Source organism: Dipodomys merriami, unplaced genomic scaffold (assembly GCF_024711535.1).
Source record: "Dipodomys merriami isolate MVZ:Mamm:240054 unplaced genomic scaffold, mDipMer1.0.p SCAF_319, whole genome shotgun sequence".
NCBI classification, from domain to species: Eukaryota; Metazoa; Chordata; class Mammalia; order Rodentia; family Heteromyidae; genus Dipodomys; species Dipodomys merriami.
This window is the reverse complement of record NW_027204704.1, coordinates 718,740-735,074: the sequence shown is the minus strand read 5'-3', so window position 1 is coordinate 735,074 and position 16,335 is coordinate 718,740. Positions and strand designations below refer to the sequence as shown.

Genomic DNA, 16,335 nt, shown 5'->3' with positions numbered 1-16,335 from the left:
CAAAGTAAGAAAACATTCTTGTGATGTAGGAAAACCCATTACTAATGTGCAAAACCTGCTTTTAAAGGATTCATATGGTCTTTCCTATCAAAAACTACCTCACTGAAGTAAACAGAATAGATTTTCTCTTTTTGTAAATGTCACTGCAAAGTTTATGTATTTTATGTTATCAATTACCATTGTGGGTAAGTGTAAGAAAAACCAGGATGCTGGATAAAAGAATTTCCTGTATACCAACAATTATGAGCAAAAGCACATCCCTATAAAAGTTGTTTCTTTTAAATTTTATGGATCTACATTTTGGGTTGTATTTTCCGTTAATATTGTTTAGTAAAACATAAGACTTCACTCTTATGTGGATTTGTCTTTAGTGGAGACTTTAATGCTCTACTTGATTCAGGAATGTTTCTTCTCCCATAAGAAGGCTTTATGCTTTTCCAGTCCACTATCATGTTCTGACCAGAAACTTCGAGGGTAAAATCACACAGGTTCTTTTCTGACTCTCTCATTTGGCTTCTGTCCAAGCCATGGCTCCAGAATCTTTACTCATTGTCAAAAGCAAGAAAGAATGAAAGGATCTCTGATGAGATTCTTTTATTTCTCACTCTGTTTGACATTCCATGTTATGAACCTAACTGTGTCCAAAATTGAAAAACAGAAAGAAAAAAAAAAAAGATTCAGCTTTAGGAACATGTTTCTAAAAAAGCTAAGGATGTACAAAATGTCATGTCAAAACCAGCTTTACAATGTCGGTGTGTGGGGGGGAGGGGGGTATAATTGGGTGGGGGGAGGGGGGTAAAATTGGGTGGGGGGAGGGGGGAGGCGGGAAAGGGAAGTGAAGGGTAAACAAAGGAGGAGGCTGCAATGCTTGGTAAGAAATGTATGCATTATCCTGCCCATGTAATTGTAGCCCCTCTGTACAGTATGTTCTCAAATAAAATAAAATACAATAAAAAAAATAAATAAAAAGCTAAGGATGGCTTGTAGATTTAGTAGATGATGAAATCTTGCCTTCTAAGTTAAGTGCAGATTTGCTTTAGTTTGTTTCTCATTTTTTAATGTGAGGACAAAGTTACCTCACTTTTTTGTGATTCAATGACACCTAGGAGGTAACTTCTCATGGATGGTAAAGGTTGGCTAGAATCTGGTCAGCCATCACATCCACAAAAATAACATTAGACTATCGTAATGAAGTTTTAATAGATTTGCTGAAAAAGTGTTTTCAAACATAATTTTGACTGCTGTACAGGACTGAGTGTGTTATAAGTAGTTCAATTAATCTTTGTAAATACTTTTGGACTTCTTTGTGGTATTTGTCTTTCTTGAAACTTAGTCCTTATTTGATGGTATTTATAGAAATCTTTATTTTTCTCTAAGTTACGTACAAGTGTAGAAGTGCTGGACCATATTACTATGTAATTCTATATTCAGTTCTTTTTAGGACTTTTTGTCCCATCTTTGATAGTTTTACATACCTGAGAGAAATGCACCAAGTTCACATTGTTGTCACATCTCTCCTAGCTTTTGTTAGACTTTGGAAGGATTTTCGTTGTTTTGTTTAAAACTATGGCCACATTAACATGTATAAAATGGTTATTTTATTGTACCTTTGATTTGAATTTTCTCATGACTATTGATACTTTTGTATTTTAATCTTCACAATAAAATTTTTAAAAATGCAAAAACAAGAGAAACACAGAGTAAGTTTGAAAGACCCCCGACTTCGGGTGTCCCCCATATCAGGACCTCCCTGCCCCAAGCACCAGTCAGACGACACCAGATGCAAAAGGCAAGAGGGTTTTATTTGGGCATGCCCAGGTTCCCAGGTGCACGTGACCTCGAGATCCGCAAGGTTCGGGTCAGTGGCTGGGAACCCCGAGCAGTCCCGGGGATGGTCCTTTTATGGGACCCCTCTGTCCGTTACAGTAGAGCCCGCGCTTTTTTCAGCCAGTAAGTTTAAAGTGTTACAACCTGGTCTGCACGCAGGCAGCCAATCCTTTTAAAACAAATCATCTGATTTGGCCAATCACTGTTCGAGGGGGTCCCTCGGTGTACGTGCCGAGTTGTGTGTCTCCCGCCCTTGGTATGAGGAAGTGACCTTTGTCAGCGCCTGTCCTTCGCTCACACCAGGGGGCTGACTGCGGGGTGGGATTAGTTAGTAGGGTGTGGGCTTGTTGATTAACTGGTGAGGTTAGTTATCAAAGGGGGAGCGTGGGGTAATAGAAAAGCAAAGCATGTTACAGAAGCCAGAAATAGCTTGGTTAGATACAAAACTCTGTTCCCCTACAAAGAGGCTCAGGGCCTGGTTGGTTGGGGAGGGGGTCTTTCATTCCCCCATTTCTTTTGTTAGTGCCTCTAACCTTAGAGGCCGGTGTTGTCCTTTTTCATATTAACTACCAGTTTCCTGTTGCCTGAGGGCTTGATATTGTTGGGTCAAAACTAGGGCCTGTACTACCGATAGGCGGTCTTTTACAAATTGTATCAAGCGGTTCACAATGTAAGGGCCTAAAGTAAGGATTAGCATTAGTAGTATAAGTGGTCCCATCAAGGAGGATAATAGGGTAGTGAACCAGGAGACTTGTTCCATAATCCTTCATACCAGCTCTGTTGGGACTCAAATTCCCGCTTTCTTTTATCTAGCCTCTCTTTGAGTTTGTCTAGGGTCTCGATTATTACTCCTGTTTTGTTAGCGTAAAAACAACACTCTTCTTTTAAGGCTGCACATAGGCCCCCTTCCTTTAGAAAAAGCAAGTCTAACCCCCTTCGATTTTGGAGGACTACCTCAGCTAAGGGGCTTACGGAGTCTGTCAACGCCCGGACAGACTTTTTTAGGGTCTTTAAGTCTTTATTTACAGCCTGATGTAGGAGCATGTATTGATCTGCCTTCATCAGGGCTGTGGTTCCTGTGGCGATTCCGGCCATTATTCCTCCAAGGCCCAAAAGAACAGCTAGGGAGAGAGTTACAGGTTCTCTGTTGTCCCTGTATACAGGGTTCTCGAAATACTGGAGGACAAATTCATCGGGATGGTAGGTGATGCGGGGCCAAATTTGCACTAGTACACAATAATCCCTAGTTGGGTTAAAAACGGCTGCTGACACACACGGGGTAATTCCAGTGTTACAAGCCCAATTTTCCTTTGGCTTGCAGAACCTTTATCTTAGAACAGCCTTAAGGCACCACTGTGATGCAGAAGCTTGCTAGATTTTAAGGCTAAGAGTATTACCTCCATTGATAACACACTCAGGTTATTACCATACCAGAGCCAAACTAGGCTGTGACCATAGAGTGGATTTCCAGTCATTATGCACTGAAGTGCCTAAGACAAGCAAGCCAGTGATATCCTTGTCCCCAATATCCACTGTGGGAAGAGAGGGTTTCTGGATATCACCCAAAAGAATGTCCCACAAGATCTTAGATTTAGCAGCAGTCAACCAGGAAGCAGACTCAGGTGATGGAATCAAGCAGGAGTTCCTCCAAGTGACTGTCAGGCCGTCGTTGAACTTTACCCATTAGGGTATGCAGCAGCAGCAGCAACCGTAACAGCAGCAGCAGCAGCAACAGCAGGATCTCTCAGTGGCTCCAAGGGACTGTCACACCCCATGCTCGGCTGTAAATTCCTACACAGACTGGTTAAGGATACATTGCATAGGCTTGGCAGGCTTTGATCCTGTTGGTTTTTAAGATCTTTTAAACAATAGTTGAGGACAATTTACCAAAATCACAACTTTTTACTAACCAGATATTTTAGTAAATAGACACAGAAGGCTTAGTCTTGTAACCATCTCTGACAAATGCAGTCTCCACACCTTGCACACCTACAAGAGTTAACACTATTTTTTATGCCCTTTTTTAAAATTATTTTATCTATTTTGCCTCATTTTTCCAAAACTGACTCTGGACCCTTGATCTTAAAATGGGGGTAGAAGGGCGAAGGTCCATCTTCTGTAACTTCTTCAAGCTGACTTTAGGGGCGTTGATCTTACCTAGCCAGGAGCCTATAACCTTAGCCTATTTTACAAAGAGGCCATCAGGGTTAGATGTCATTAAGAACAATATTTAACTTTTGACAACTGCACAGACCTTTTCTCCAGCTATAGCAGTGTAGCTTGTTTAGCACTCTGGTTTGTAAAAGCATCTTTCTGGATGACTTAGGAATGTGATCTCTAATGACCCTAACACAATGCCTGAGTTACCTTTGCAGGCCTTTAGACTGATATCAATAGAAACACACTCTCAGGTTTACAAACTTTTTCCTGAGAAGATGAATTTCATGTAACTGGTGTCAGCTCAATATTACTGCCAATTAGAGCTTTTGGCACATAAAGGGGTTAAGATTTAAACTACCCCCCCATATTTTATAACATTAGCTTTTTTACTATCACAGAGGACTGGCAAGTTCCTGTCCCTTACAAGGTAGTCATGAACATTAGGCATGCTTCCAAACTATCTTCCTATGACCTCCCGGTTCTGATCAGTTTTGAAGGGCCACGCACAAATGACTCTAGGATCTGACATTTCTGCCATCCAAGCAGTGGCTTACTGCCTCTGGATGCTCCTCCATTGTTTTTGTCCCAGGAGTGTCTTCTCTACACTGGATAAATGCCTCATTGGCATTTTCCTTAGCTGGTTGCTGGACTTGAACTCGGGGCCTGAGCACTGTCCCTCAGCTCTACAGTTCAAGGCTAGCACTCTGCCACTTTGAGTCCCAGACTCGGGGCTTGAATGCTGTCCCTTAACTCTTCAGTCCAGGGCTAGTATTCTGCCACTGTGAGTCCCAAAGCATCTCTGCTTGCTCTTTCAGCACTCTGCTGGCTGAGTAGAGGTGACAGTCTCACAGGGACCTTTTTCTGCCCGGGCTGGCTTTGAACCAGTTTGCAGATCAATGAGTCTTATAAAAGGCCACTTTACTCCAATTGAAAGCAACAAGGTGGTCAACATAGAAGTAGCTTTTAAGCATGCTCTTACCTGAAACTTATTAAGAGTCAAAGTTACATCTGACAAACTATAGGAATCCTCTGTGCTTTGCTCTGGACTTTGCTGGAAACTCGAAAAACCTATAAGAGCAAACTAGAATAGCAATTATTTTGGTAATCCTAATTTTTCCTTTGTGCACATTGAGGCCAATGTCAAGAACAATTTTACATTTAAACTTTATATCCAAAAATCCATTCCCTATTTTTTTAAACCTCTTATTAATCACCTTTAATATTTTATACTTTAGTTATTATTTGCGTTTTGAAAAGATCCCTTGAAATCTTGAGGCCAAGTGTCACTCATTGCCTCTTGGCTTCTTGTTTTAAAACAGACATACATTAAGATTTTTAAACTCAGATGACAATTTTTCCTTAATGAGAAAATAACAATCATCATAACTGAACCAAAAAGTTAGACTTAGCGTCTTTATGACTTTTAAAAACATCCTAATTGTAAACATTAAAAGCAAGTCACATTATACAAATAACTTTTTAACCCTCTTTTTAAGGCCTTCCTAATTTTAATGTTAACACATCCAAGGGGAAGTTTTAGCAATACTAATCAGATCATCACATCACTCATTTTAATCATGTTTTCAGTCGCTATCCACAGGGAAAAGAGACAGAACAACGATGGGCCACTTGGCCCCTCCTATGGAATAGGCAGGCACACACCCAATCCGACTCTTTAGGGTTAGATGAACTGCTTTTGTGCCAGCTTGCCTCACCATGGGTGGACTCCTCCCAGGGCCTGTCCCACCATGCATGACCAGCTGAACTGCACTTCTGCTTGTTCACCCCTTACCCCTAAAGATAGGTCTTCTGTTGGCTTCTAAGTTTTTCCCCCTGTCTCTTCTCTTGGTTCTCGAATGAAATACACAGTTTTAGACAGACAGAACAGGTAACATCTTTGACAGTGTTAAACTAACTTTTACATTTAAATTTTTATTATTTTTCCCCAAATTTTAGCCAAGGGAATTAAATGCCAAACTGCCAATGCATTTTGTTAAGCCAGATAACTTGATTACAGTATAAACAGACTTATGCATTTTAAAATATTAGCTTTTAAAATACCAGATTTTCTAATTTGCAAGTTAAAGAATCTTTAAAAAGCCATTTAAAACAATGTGAAGATTCTTTAAAATTTTTGGTAATGTCCAAACCTCATAATCTTTTGAATTTTAAATTTAAACTCACCCAATTGTTACAGCATGCTGACAATTTTCATCTTTGAACACGTTCACAGACACACACAAAACACTCACACAGATCTTAAAGTGCGCAAAAATCAAAATCAGTTGTATGTATGCCTTCTAAAGTTTTTAAACAAAAATTTAAGACAGTATTTCTTTTAGAACTAGGTACCTTTGTTGGGCTTCATTTTCACAGAGCTTGCTTGTTAGCAAGGCTTTTGAATCTCTTCTGAGTTGGAGGAGGGCTGGGGGAGGGAGTCACCTAAAACAAAACTGGCCTGATTTATTTATTTATTTATTTTACCCAATTTTAGACAGAACTAGCTGAAAAGTCCAAACCAGGCACACAGCCTTCTATGCCCTCGCCTGTCCTCCAGCAGCCTCCACTGGGAGAAGGTGCAGCCTGAGGCTTGAAGGGAACCAAACTAGCCCAGTAACCTTCCATGCCTCGCAGGGAGGGTGGGCATAGCAGGTCTGTGACCAAGCCCAGTTGGAACTTTTATTCCCTCAGAGATGTTTAAATAAATAAATAACAAAAACACAGATACACACAAAAACCAAGGATCCACATTTAAAACTGGTACCAATTTTAAAACAGAACTAGACAAGAACCAAAGGCTGAGTTGGGGACTAATGGGCCCCAGTTTATCCCTACTGGAACTCTGTGCTGTTCTCACTCAGCAAGCTGAATCCAGAGTCTGCTGGGTGAGCCTGCCACACTCACCCAGAACTTTCCTACCCCAGAAAACATAAAACAAACACACTAAAGTTAACAAGACAAACAAGTGGCCACAAAGACAAAATCAGGTCTCAGTGAATGGGGCGACATCTCACCACTTACCAGGGGACTCAACACCCCCTCTACTCATTCCAGAGAAATTTTTCTCTTAGATTCCTGCAGACGTTGACCCAGGGGCCTTCCAAGGCAGAGGAGAATTCCCAGTCATCTTGGGGCAAGGGAAAGAAGTCCCTAGCGGCCATCCCCTCAGACTGACAGGTTCTCCCCCACGCTCAGACCCCCTAAGCCAAGGCCTGAGGCTGAGATCTAACTGGGGCCACTCGCAGGTGGTCAGTGGCAATTTCATAATTGACAAACAAGCAAGTTCCCAAAACCTGACAATCTCGACTTAGGCTGTAACTTCCAGTGATCTATAGTCAGACTTAAGGGGGGTTGTTAGTTGCTGCCCCATCCCTTTAAGGGCAACAAAACAGACAACAGAGACAATTAACACTAAACAGAAACAGACAAAAACAGACAGGCGCCAAACAGAAAAAGCAACTTCAGATGGGAGTGGCCGACCACGGCTAAACTCCCCGGGAAGGAGAGAGATTCCACGTTCCCTCCTTCCTCCAGGTCACCCTGGAGTAGGACTCCAGGGCGGGGCCAGGAAGAGAGAGATTACTTCTCCAGTGGTCTAGGGTTAAAGACAGAGGAGTAACAACAGCCTGACCCATGTTAAAAAGAACAAGAGTTAAACCAACACTGAACACAAAAAGAACCAAAAACGGACAGGTTAAGACAAACGCTGCGCGGCTCCGGTCACAAACCGAAAGCAGATTTTCAGACGGGGAAGCAAAATCCCCGGGAAGGAGAGAGATTCCACGTTCCCTCCTTTCCCCGGGAAGGAGAGAGATTCCACGTTCCCTCCTTCCTCCAGACATGAGCTCCGAAAAATCGAGCCCCTCTAATCCCTGAGGCGTCCCCCAGGGTGGCGGGGGAGAAGTCCGAGCTCGTCAGCTCCTTCTCAAGCCGCCCAGATACAGAGCTATTACGCGTAATAGTACAGACGCTGCGCGGAGACAAACACCAGACAAACAGAGACAAAGACAAAGGCCGGCTTACCTCCTGGTGGGTCCGAGCTGGAGTGGGTCAGGGGGCGATCCCGGACGAGCCCCCAAGATGAAAGACCCCCGACTTCGGGTGTCCCCCATATCAGGACCTCCCTGCCCCAAGCACCAGTCAGACGACACCAGATGCAAAAGGCAAGAGGGTTTTATTTGGGCATGCCCAGGTTCCCAGGTGCACGTGACCTCGAGATCCGCAAGGTTCGGGTCAGTGGCTGGGAACCCCGAGCAGTCCCGGGGATGGTCCTTTTATGGGACCCCTCTGTCCGTTACAGTAGAGCCCGCGCTTTTTTCAGCCAGTAAGTTTAAAGTGTTACAACCTGGTCTGCACGCAGGCAGCCAATCCTTTTAAAACAAATCATCTGATTTGGCCAATCACTGTTCGAGGGGGTCCCTCGGTGTACGTGCCGAGTTGTGTGTCTCCCGCCCTTGGTATGAGGAAGTGACCTTTGTCAGCGCCTGTCCTTCGCTCACACCAGGGGGCTGACTGCGGGGTGGGATTAGTTAGTAGGGTGTGGGCTTGTTGATTAACTGGTGAGGTTAGTTATCAAAGGGGGAGTGTGGGGTAATAGAAAAGCAAAGCATGTTACAGAAGCCAGAAATAGCTTGGTTAGATACAAAACTCTGTTCCCCTACAAAGAGGCTCAGGGCCTGGTTGGTTGGGGAGGGGGTCTTTCAAGTTCTCCAGTGGATGTAGGTAGCAGTTGCTGCAGGGAGGGTGAGCAGACATGGTAAAGAGGAATATGGTTTTATAAAAGTGTATTTGTGTGTGTGTGTGTGTGTGTGTGTCTATGTGTGCGTTTGTGTGTTGTGTTTATCAATGAAACTTGCTGACATTGGGTTTTTTGTTTCATTTGCTCATTTCATCTTGTTTTTGTTGTTCGTGTTTGACATTCCTGGGGTTAAAACTCAGGGCTTGAAAACTGTTCCTGAATTTCATTATCCTGAAGTTTACCACTCTACCATTTCAGCTACAGCACCAGTGCTTTTAGGGTTATTTGGGGGCTGTTCTTGTTTATTAGCTACTGAGATATCAAACTTAGTATTCCATGCATGCTAGGCAAGCATTTTATCACTCGCCCGCATTGCCAGCCCAAACCACACTGTTTTAAGAATAGAGGTAGGGCTGGGAGTGTGGCTCAGTGGTACAGTGCTTGCCTTGCATACATGAGGCACTAGGTTCCATTCCTCAGCACCACATAAGCAGAAAATTCATTGTGACTTATCACCAATTAAATGCCAGAAAACTACAGGTGACAGTATGGCTAGAAGTGGTAGCCTGCCAGCCTTTAGTGAAAAGATTAGGGAATGTACCAGGCCCTCCCTTAGTTTAAACCCCACAGCTAACAATTGAAAGAAAAAAGAAACAATTTCAAACAAACAAAAACCTAATTACTTGCTCATTGCCTTTGTTCTCCTTTTCTTTGTAGTTATAACTGAATACTTCCTGTCATTCCATTTTCTACATTCTTCCTTTCACTTTGATGGGTGGAACCTTTGGACATGCACATGGAAAGTGGATACTACATACCAACCTATTCTTTCTTCTTTTAACATAAAAAGTGTGCTTATAGGACAGGGAAGGTAGCTAAGTAGTACAGTGCTTGCATCCCAGGAATGAGGAGTTGGGTTCTATTCCTCAGGTTCTCATACACAGAAAAAGCCAGAAGTGGTGCTGTGGCTCAAGTGGTAGAATGCTACCCTTAAGCAAAAGCAGCTCAGGGACAGCACCTGACCCCTGAGTTCAAGCCTAAAGACCAGCAAAAAAAAAAAGTCTACTCATTTAAATTAGTCAGTGCTTCCTCTGGAATTTAAACGACAAACTTAAAAGTGACATAAGTTCACTTTCAATAGTATTGTCCTCCTTTCCAGAGAGTTCAGGGACAGCACACAGAAGAGACCCTAGGCCTCTGCTGTCATTTATAAACTAGCTGTTGTACAACATTAAGCATCAACACACACATTTCTATTCTTATTATTTTGAACACAATGGGATTTGTAAGGGTAGGTTAAAATAAGTGAAGGAACCCCTTCCTTTTCACATATTTGTTGTGATAGTAATGGATCTATTTTGCTGTGCACCTAAGTCCCACACTTGTCATTGAAGTTCTCTCTGAACTACTTTTCAATTTCTTTTCTTCTTAGGACACACACATTCACACACATCCTGAAGAATTTTTACTAGTTCATCTAACAATGTTTTACTACCAATTCTCTAGTCCACAAGTAATTGTATCATCTACATAGGACAAGACTATTATATTAGGCCACTGACTTCTCTGACAGGTCCCTGTGTCAACAGTCAGCCCTGCAGGAAACACGTGTGCACCTTAGCCCATGCTGCAGGTGCCATGCTGTGCTGGTGGTGGACTGATGGGGAGCACATACCCTGCTCTGCGCTTCTCACTGCTGTCCCAAGGGGCTTGCCAGGTTTGCCTATTACATGAAGACTTTGACACTGCCCTCCTCTCCTCAGCTGGCTCCTTACCAAACTTTTCTTTTGTGTACCTTCCATTTTGAGTTCTGGCATAGACCATGAGCCCAACCAACTTCCACCACATCAGATGAAGTCTCTACATCAAACTTTTTGTAACAAACATTTAAGTTAGAATGCACATATAAAATGTTGGCTGGGTTTGGTTCAGACCCCATATACAAGTGAGGCAAAGATGGTTGGCTGTGGATGCTCCAGGTAGTCATCTACTCAAAGTACTGAGATCTCTATAACAGGGACTTCAAACAAGGGTGTAAGTGATCCAGAAAAATGAAAGGTTTCTCTTTTGTGTGTGTTCTCTGGTGAACAGTAAGCTTTGATTTGTGGATGAAAGACTTTCCACACATGTTACATTCATAAGGTTTCTTTCTTGTGTGTGTTATCTGATGGACAGTGAGATTTGACTTCCAGGTGAAGGACTTTCCACACATGTTACATTCATAAATTTTCTCTCCTGTGTGTGTTCTCTGGTGGCTAGGAAGATATGACTTTCTCGTGAAAGATTTCCCACAAATGTTACATTCAAAAGGTTTCTCTTTTGTGTGTGTTCTCTGGTGGCCAGTAAGCTTTGATTTCTGGGTGAAAGACTTTTGACACATGTTGCAGTCATTAGGTTTCTCTCCTGTGTGTGTTCTCTGAGGGACAACAGCGTGTATCTTCTCAGTGAAAGCCTGTTCACTCTCTTTACATTCTTCAACTACAGAAGACACATGAGGACTATATGCAGCACACATCTTACCAGGTTCACTGAAAACACCCATGTTCTGAGAGCCAGTGACCTTTTCTATCCTCATCCCTGTGGAGTTCCATTATACTTAATCAGTTCTGACTTCTGTATGGAGCTCAAATGAAAACTTCTTATAAGTCTCACTTTTTCCTCCCCTGGGTTACTAGTTATGACTGCTACTTCAGATAGATATTCTTTTTGACTTTCCTGACAGGTGCTAATCACATCCTCCATTTCTAGGACATCTAAAATGAATAATAGATAAATAGACAAAAACATAAATGAGATCCATAGATTCCTTAATGTAAAGATATTTCCTCACATTTCGTTGCAAGATTTTCAAATACGAAAGCATTTCTTTATGGAGAATATATACATTTCTCTGCAATGTAGTAATTAAGAAAGTAGTACTGACATTTTACAATGCAAAATAGCGTTTTTCTGTATTTCAGATTTTTATATTTTTCTCCAGGAAATATTGACTCATATTATTCATCTACGTCCTCTTAATGCTTCCATTCTGAATCTCTCTCTAAGCCCAGCACCACTGATAAGAAATTGTCCCAATCAGAGGATAGCAGCCCTAGCATACTTCTATTTTCTTCCTACCTGCATAATACTAGTTTAATAGAAAATGAGATCTTCTTTCTACACTTCTTATTGTCTTTTTCTCTTTAAGAATGACTTCTCTACAAACAAAGAGAATTGCTAACAATTACTCAACTGGTATACCAAATTCAGTTTGTCTCCATGAGAATTCTGGATTGACAATTCCTTGAGACAAAGGATCACCTAGTTCTCTGCCATACATGACTGAGGGGCACTAGGAATACTATTGCTCTGTACAGCTCAAGGCAAACAGACAAACTGGGCTCTGGACCCATCATCACCATTCAAGATGCTTTAACTTACCTGTGAAATTCTCTTCTGAGCCATCTCTTATCCATGGTTCTGCACCTTGTTCCAGCTTCACAATCAATTCAGGTTTAGGAAGACAGTGCCCTGTGAATAAGAAATAGGGGAGAACTATTGCTCTTGCTGGGTCATCATTAATGTAAGGTGGTAGACATCCTGTTCACAAGGTTGCTCCTAAATCTGGTTTCTCAATTGTTTTATTTTTTGGGTGGTGGGTTCTGTTGTGGGGCCTGAACTCTGAGCCTGGGAACTGTCTCTCACCTCCTAAGCTCAAGGCTAGCACTCTAACACATGAGCCAGAATGCCAATTTTGGCTTTTTTTTCTGCTTTTTTGGTGCTGAGGAATTGAACACAGGGCCACAAGCATGCAAAGCAAGCGCTCTACCACTGAGCCACCTTACCAAATGATGGTTTCTCAATTCTTAACAGCTCCATGGTGGACTTGCCCCCAGCTTTGGGTTTGTTTTTTTTTTGCCAATGTGTGGCTTGAAATCAGCTCTTTTGCTTAAATCTAGCATTCTACTAGTTTGTGTCTTAGCTACATTTCTAGTTTTTGAATAATGAGATAAGAGTCTCATGTTCATTTTTCTACAGTTGCTGGCTTCAAATCAAAATCTTCAGATTTCAGCCTCCAGGGTATCTAGGATTCCAAGCTTGAAGCAATGTAACCTATGTCAGGTTTGGCTTACAAATACACACTTTCACACTTTCCATTACTGATTTCCAGATCATACTGAGAGTAGTAATGTATATTCTATCTAGACTGTAGATCCACCTATAATAATGACCCCAAGTCTTGGAAGTCAGTTTCCTGTTAGTGGATCATAGTTTAGAACTTTTGTCCAACTACTGATTTGCCTTCTTAAAGAATGAGAATTAACGACTGGGAAGGTGGCTCAGTGGTAGAGCAATCACCTTGCATTCCTGAGGCCCTGGGTTTGATTTCTCAGCACTACATAAGCAAAAAAAAAGCCAGAAGTGGCGCTGTGGCTCAAGTGGTAGAGCGCTAGCCTTGAGCTGAAGAGCTGAGGGACAGTGCCCAGGCCCAGAGTTCAGGCCCTATGATGGGACCAAATAACAACAACAAAAAAGAATGAGAATAAAATTAGCTCTTGAGTTACATACAATGAAGCTGAAGTTTCCTTTCAAAAGAAATGACATGTCCCATGGAGTGGAATCCTTTTTTTTTAGAAAATTTAATTGTCCAAAGCTTTACACCTGTAACCCTACATTTAGGAGGTGAGATCAGAAGAGGCAGGCTTGAAACCAACCTGGGCACAGAAACCCAGAATATACCCCATAACAAAAGCCAAATGGCTCATGCAGTAGCATGAAAGGCAAACAACACCAAGATCCCAGACCTGAATTTGGCTGGCTTTTATACTAGCAGTTCTTTACCTGAGAATGGACTGGAATCTTATACCTAACTAACATAAACAGTCAAATGTCTACTAAAATGAAAACACTTGATCTTCCAAATAAGAGTGACCTTTGCTCACCCAAGGACATGAGGTTGCTATAGGTCTCCAGCATTACATCTCTATGAAGGGTCCTCTGACCAGGATCCAGATCCTGCCACTCCTTCCAGGTGAAGTACACAGCTACATCATCAAATGACATCAGTTTCTGTAATGGCACATTTCCATCAGGAAATTAGACCTTGGTCATGAGAATTCCAATCTGAAACTCATTATACTACAGGTATGCTTTTGTCTTACATAAAATATTTGCAGCTTGCTGTGTTATCTATTCATTGGGAAAATTAAATAGCAAATTAGAAATATTTGACAATACATAAAGCTGGCCATTAAAATACACAGTTTTGCAGGGCGCTGGTGGCTTATGCCTGTAATCCTAGCTATTGAGGAGGCTGAGGTCTGAGGATCAAAGTTCAAGGCCGACCCAGGCAGGAAAGTCCATGAGACACTTATCTCCAATAAACAACCAGAAAACTGAAAGTAGCACTATGACTTAAGTGGTAGAGCACTTACCTTGATGTGAAGAGCTGAGGGACAACAACTAGGCCCAGAATTCAAGCCAAAAGACCAATAAAAAGTTACAGATTCCCTAATGCATACAAACAAATTTCTGCTGGTAGCAATAGAAACAAGATAAAAATTGTAAGGATAGGGGCTGGGAAGGTGACTCAGTGGTAGAGTGCTTGCCTTGCATGCATGAGGCCCTGGGTTTGATTCCTCATCACCACATAAGCAGAAAAACCCAGAAGTGGGGCCAAGACTCAAGTGGTAGAGTGCTAGCCTTGATCTGAAAAGCTGATGGACAGTGCCAAGGCCCAGAGTTCAGGCCCCCACGACAACATTAAGTCTAAGGTGGTGTCTAAAAATTATGTTATATGTACAACTCATTATGCTGAAAAATGAACTTTACAACTATGGTGGGGAGGACCGGGGCGGAGGGGTGGGGGGGAGGATACGAAGGGATCTGAAGTAGAAACAAAGCAGGAGGCTACAATGCTTGAAAAGTAATGTGCTCGTTATGTTACCCATGTAATTGTAACCCCTCTGTACAGTATTTTCACAATAAAAACTTATTTAAAAAATTTATATTATCATGTTTGATAAAATTATACTACATATCAGGGTAACAATGAATTAAACAAATATTTTTTCTACATTTACATTTACTGCTTCACCATAAATCCTATTTAGACCTTCTATTAACAAGTACTCTCATAAGCAAGCATAACACATTCAGGATATGACAAGGGATACAGAACATATAACATTACTAGATCGATGAGAAGCAGTGTCCACATGAATGTTAAAATACAGTAACGGTACTCCAGAAAGTAGCTAATGATTTATTGGGCCCTTATAAGATTTGATTTAGTTATCACATAAAAACATCCTAGGTTAACCATGTTTGGTTTAAATACTAAATAGTGAAATGTGGTCATAGATACCCTGATACTTCCTTCCTATGTAAAAAAGAACTGCTACCATAACTATTGTAAACTTTGCCTACATTCTACAATACAAAATATAGGTGGGAGGGGAATAAAATGTTCCCTGACAAGATTTTCATTTTAATACGCCTTCACAGAAGGTGGAGGCAAATTTATACAGGCTCAAGGAACACTCAAGATGACAAAAATGATAAATACTTATACTGGCAGTGAATGAAAATATTTAAAAGTAGTGGTATGGAAAAACAAAACAGTACCACAACAAATTAAGTTAGACCAAAGATAACAGAATCAGGTGAAATCAAATTTTCTTGTAGTTTATCAACTAGGAGAAGGACGTACTTTTCTGTAAGGAACTCTGAAGTTGAGCTAAAGGGGAAAAGGTTTGAGAGGTTGGAATTCCAGCCTGACAGCATTGAGAGCACTGAGAGCTGGCTGCAGAAGGCTTAAAAGAGAATTCTGGAGAGGGTTAAGAGACTGGAGTGCAGGCCTTTTCCTTACTGTTGGAAAGATAGCATCTGAAACTGAGCTGCTGTTCACCTTGAGGGCTAGATAAGGTGAACTTCATGTCTGCATTTTCTCTGGGTAGCAGTCTTCTGTCTCAGGAGAATAAGGAAACATGCACCCCTCAAAAACTGTTGTGGCTCTGATTGTAAAATTAATATAGATATTTCAATTTTGCATGTTATCAATGGTAATCTTCCCTGTGTGAACTCAAGGTACTATGCTTGCTTGCTGGCAACCAGAGACCAAGTGCCAGAGAGCCTTCAGAACCCTGGTTTCCCTTAAGTCTATCTGTTTATATGTTTTTGTGTTTCTCTAATTTTCCTTGTTTCTGGAATCCTGTAGAACTCTCTAGGGAACAATTTTCCTATACAGTGGGTAAGAAAAAATGTCAATCCTAAGAGCCATGTCAGCAAAGTAAAACTAATCACTAAGAAAAACTAGTTCCTAGATAGATCATTGAAGAAAAGAAAAAACTGAGAGACATATGGAGGAAAGAGAGAATGAGAAAAGTAAGAAAAAATGATAAAAGATAGATACAAAGAGAGAGAAAGAGAAAAATAACCAACACAAGTGAGTAGAAAATCAAAAGTAGAGAGAGATTGTAGAGGAAAGAAATCTTGTGAGAATACTTTAGAAAACAACAAGATTTTGTAAAAAGACCATAACGTTTAGCAACAAATATAGCCTAAGCTTCAAGTAAGACCAAGACCATGAAGTAGTCCAACAAGTATATATGGAGAGTAATTTAAGTACA

At 41.4% G+C, this 16,335-nt stretch overlaps 1 protein-coding gene across 1 annotated transcript in view; it reads right to left on the bottom strand.

The window, feature by feature from the left end:
- Positions 1-16,335, bottom strand: part of LOC138841395 (zinc finger protein 182-like) — a 146,993-nt gene that overhangs the window by 28,909 nt on the left and 101,749 nt on the right. The window contains exons 9-11 of the mRNA XM_070042064.1: positions 13,648-13,774; positions 12,146-12,235; positions 10,899-11,302 (exon numbers count right to left, since the gene is read on the bottom strand). Of these exons, the coding sequence (XP_069898165.1) occupies positions 10,899-11,302; positions 12,146-12,235; positions 13,648-13,774 (621 nt within the window). The remainder of the gene's footprint in view (positions 1-10,898; positions 11,303-12,145; positions 12,236-13,647; positions 13,775-16,335) is intronic.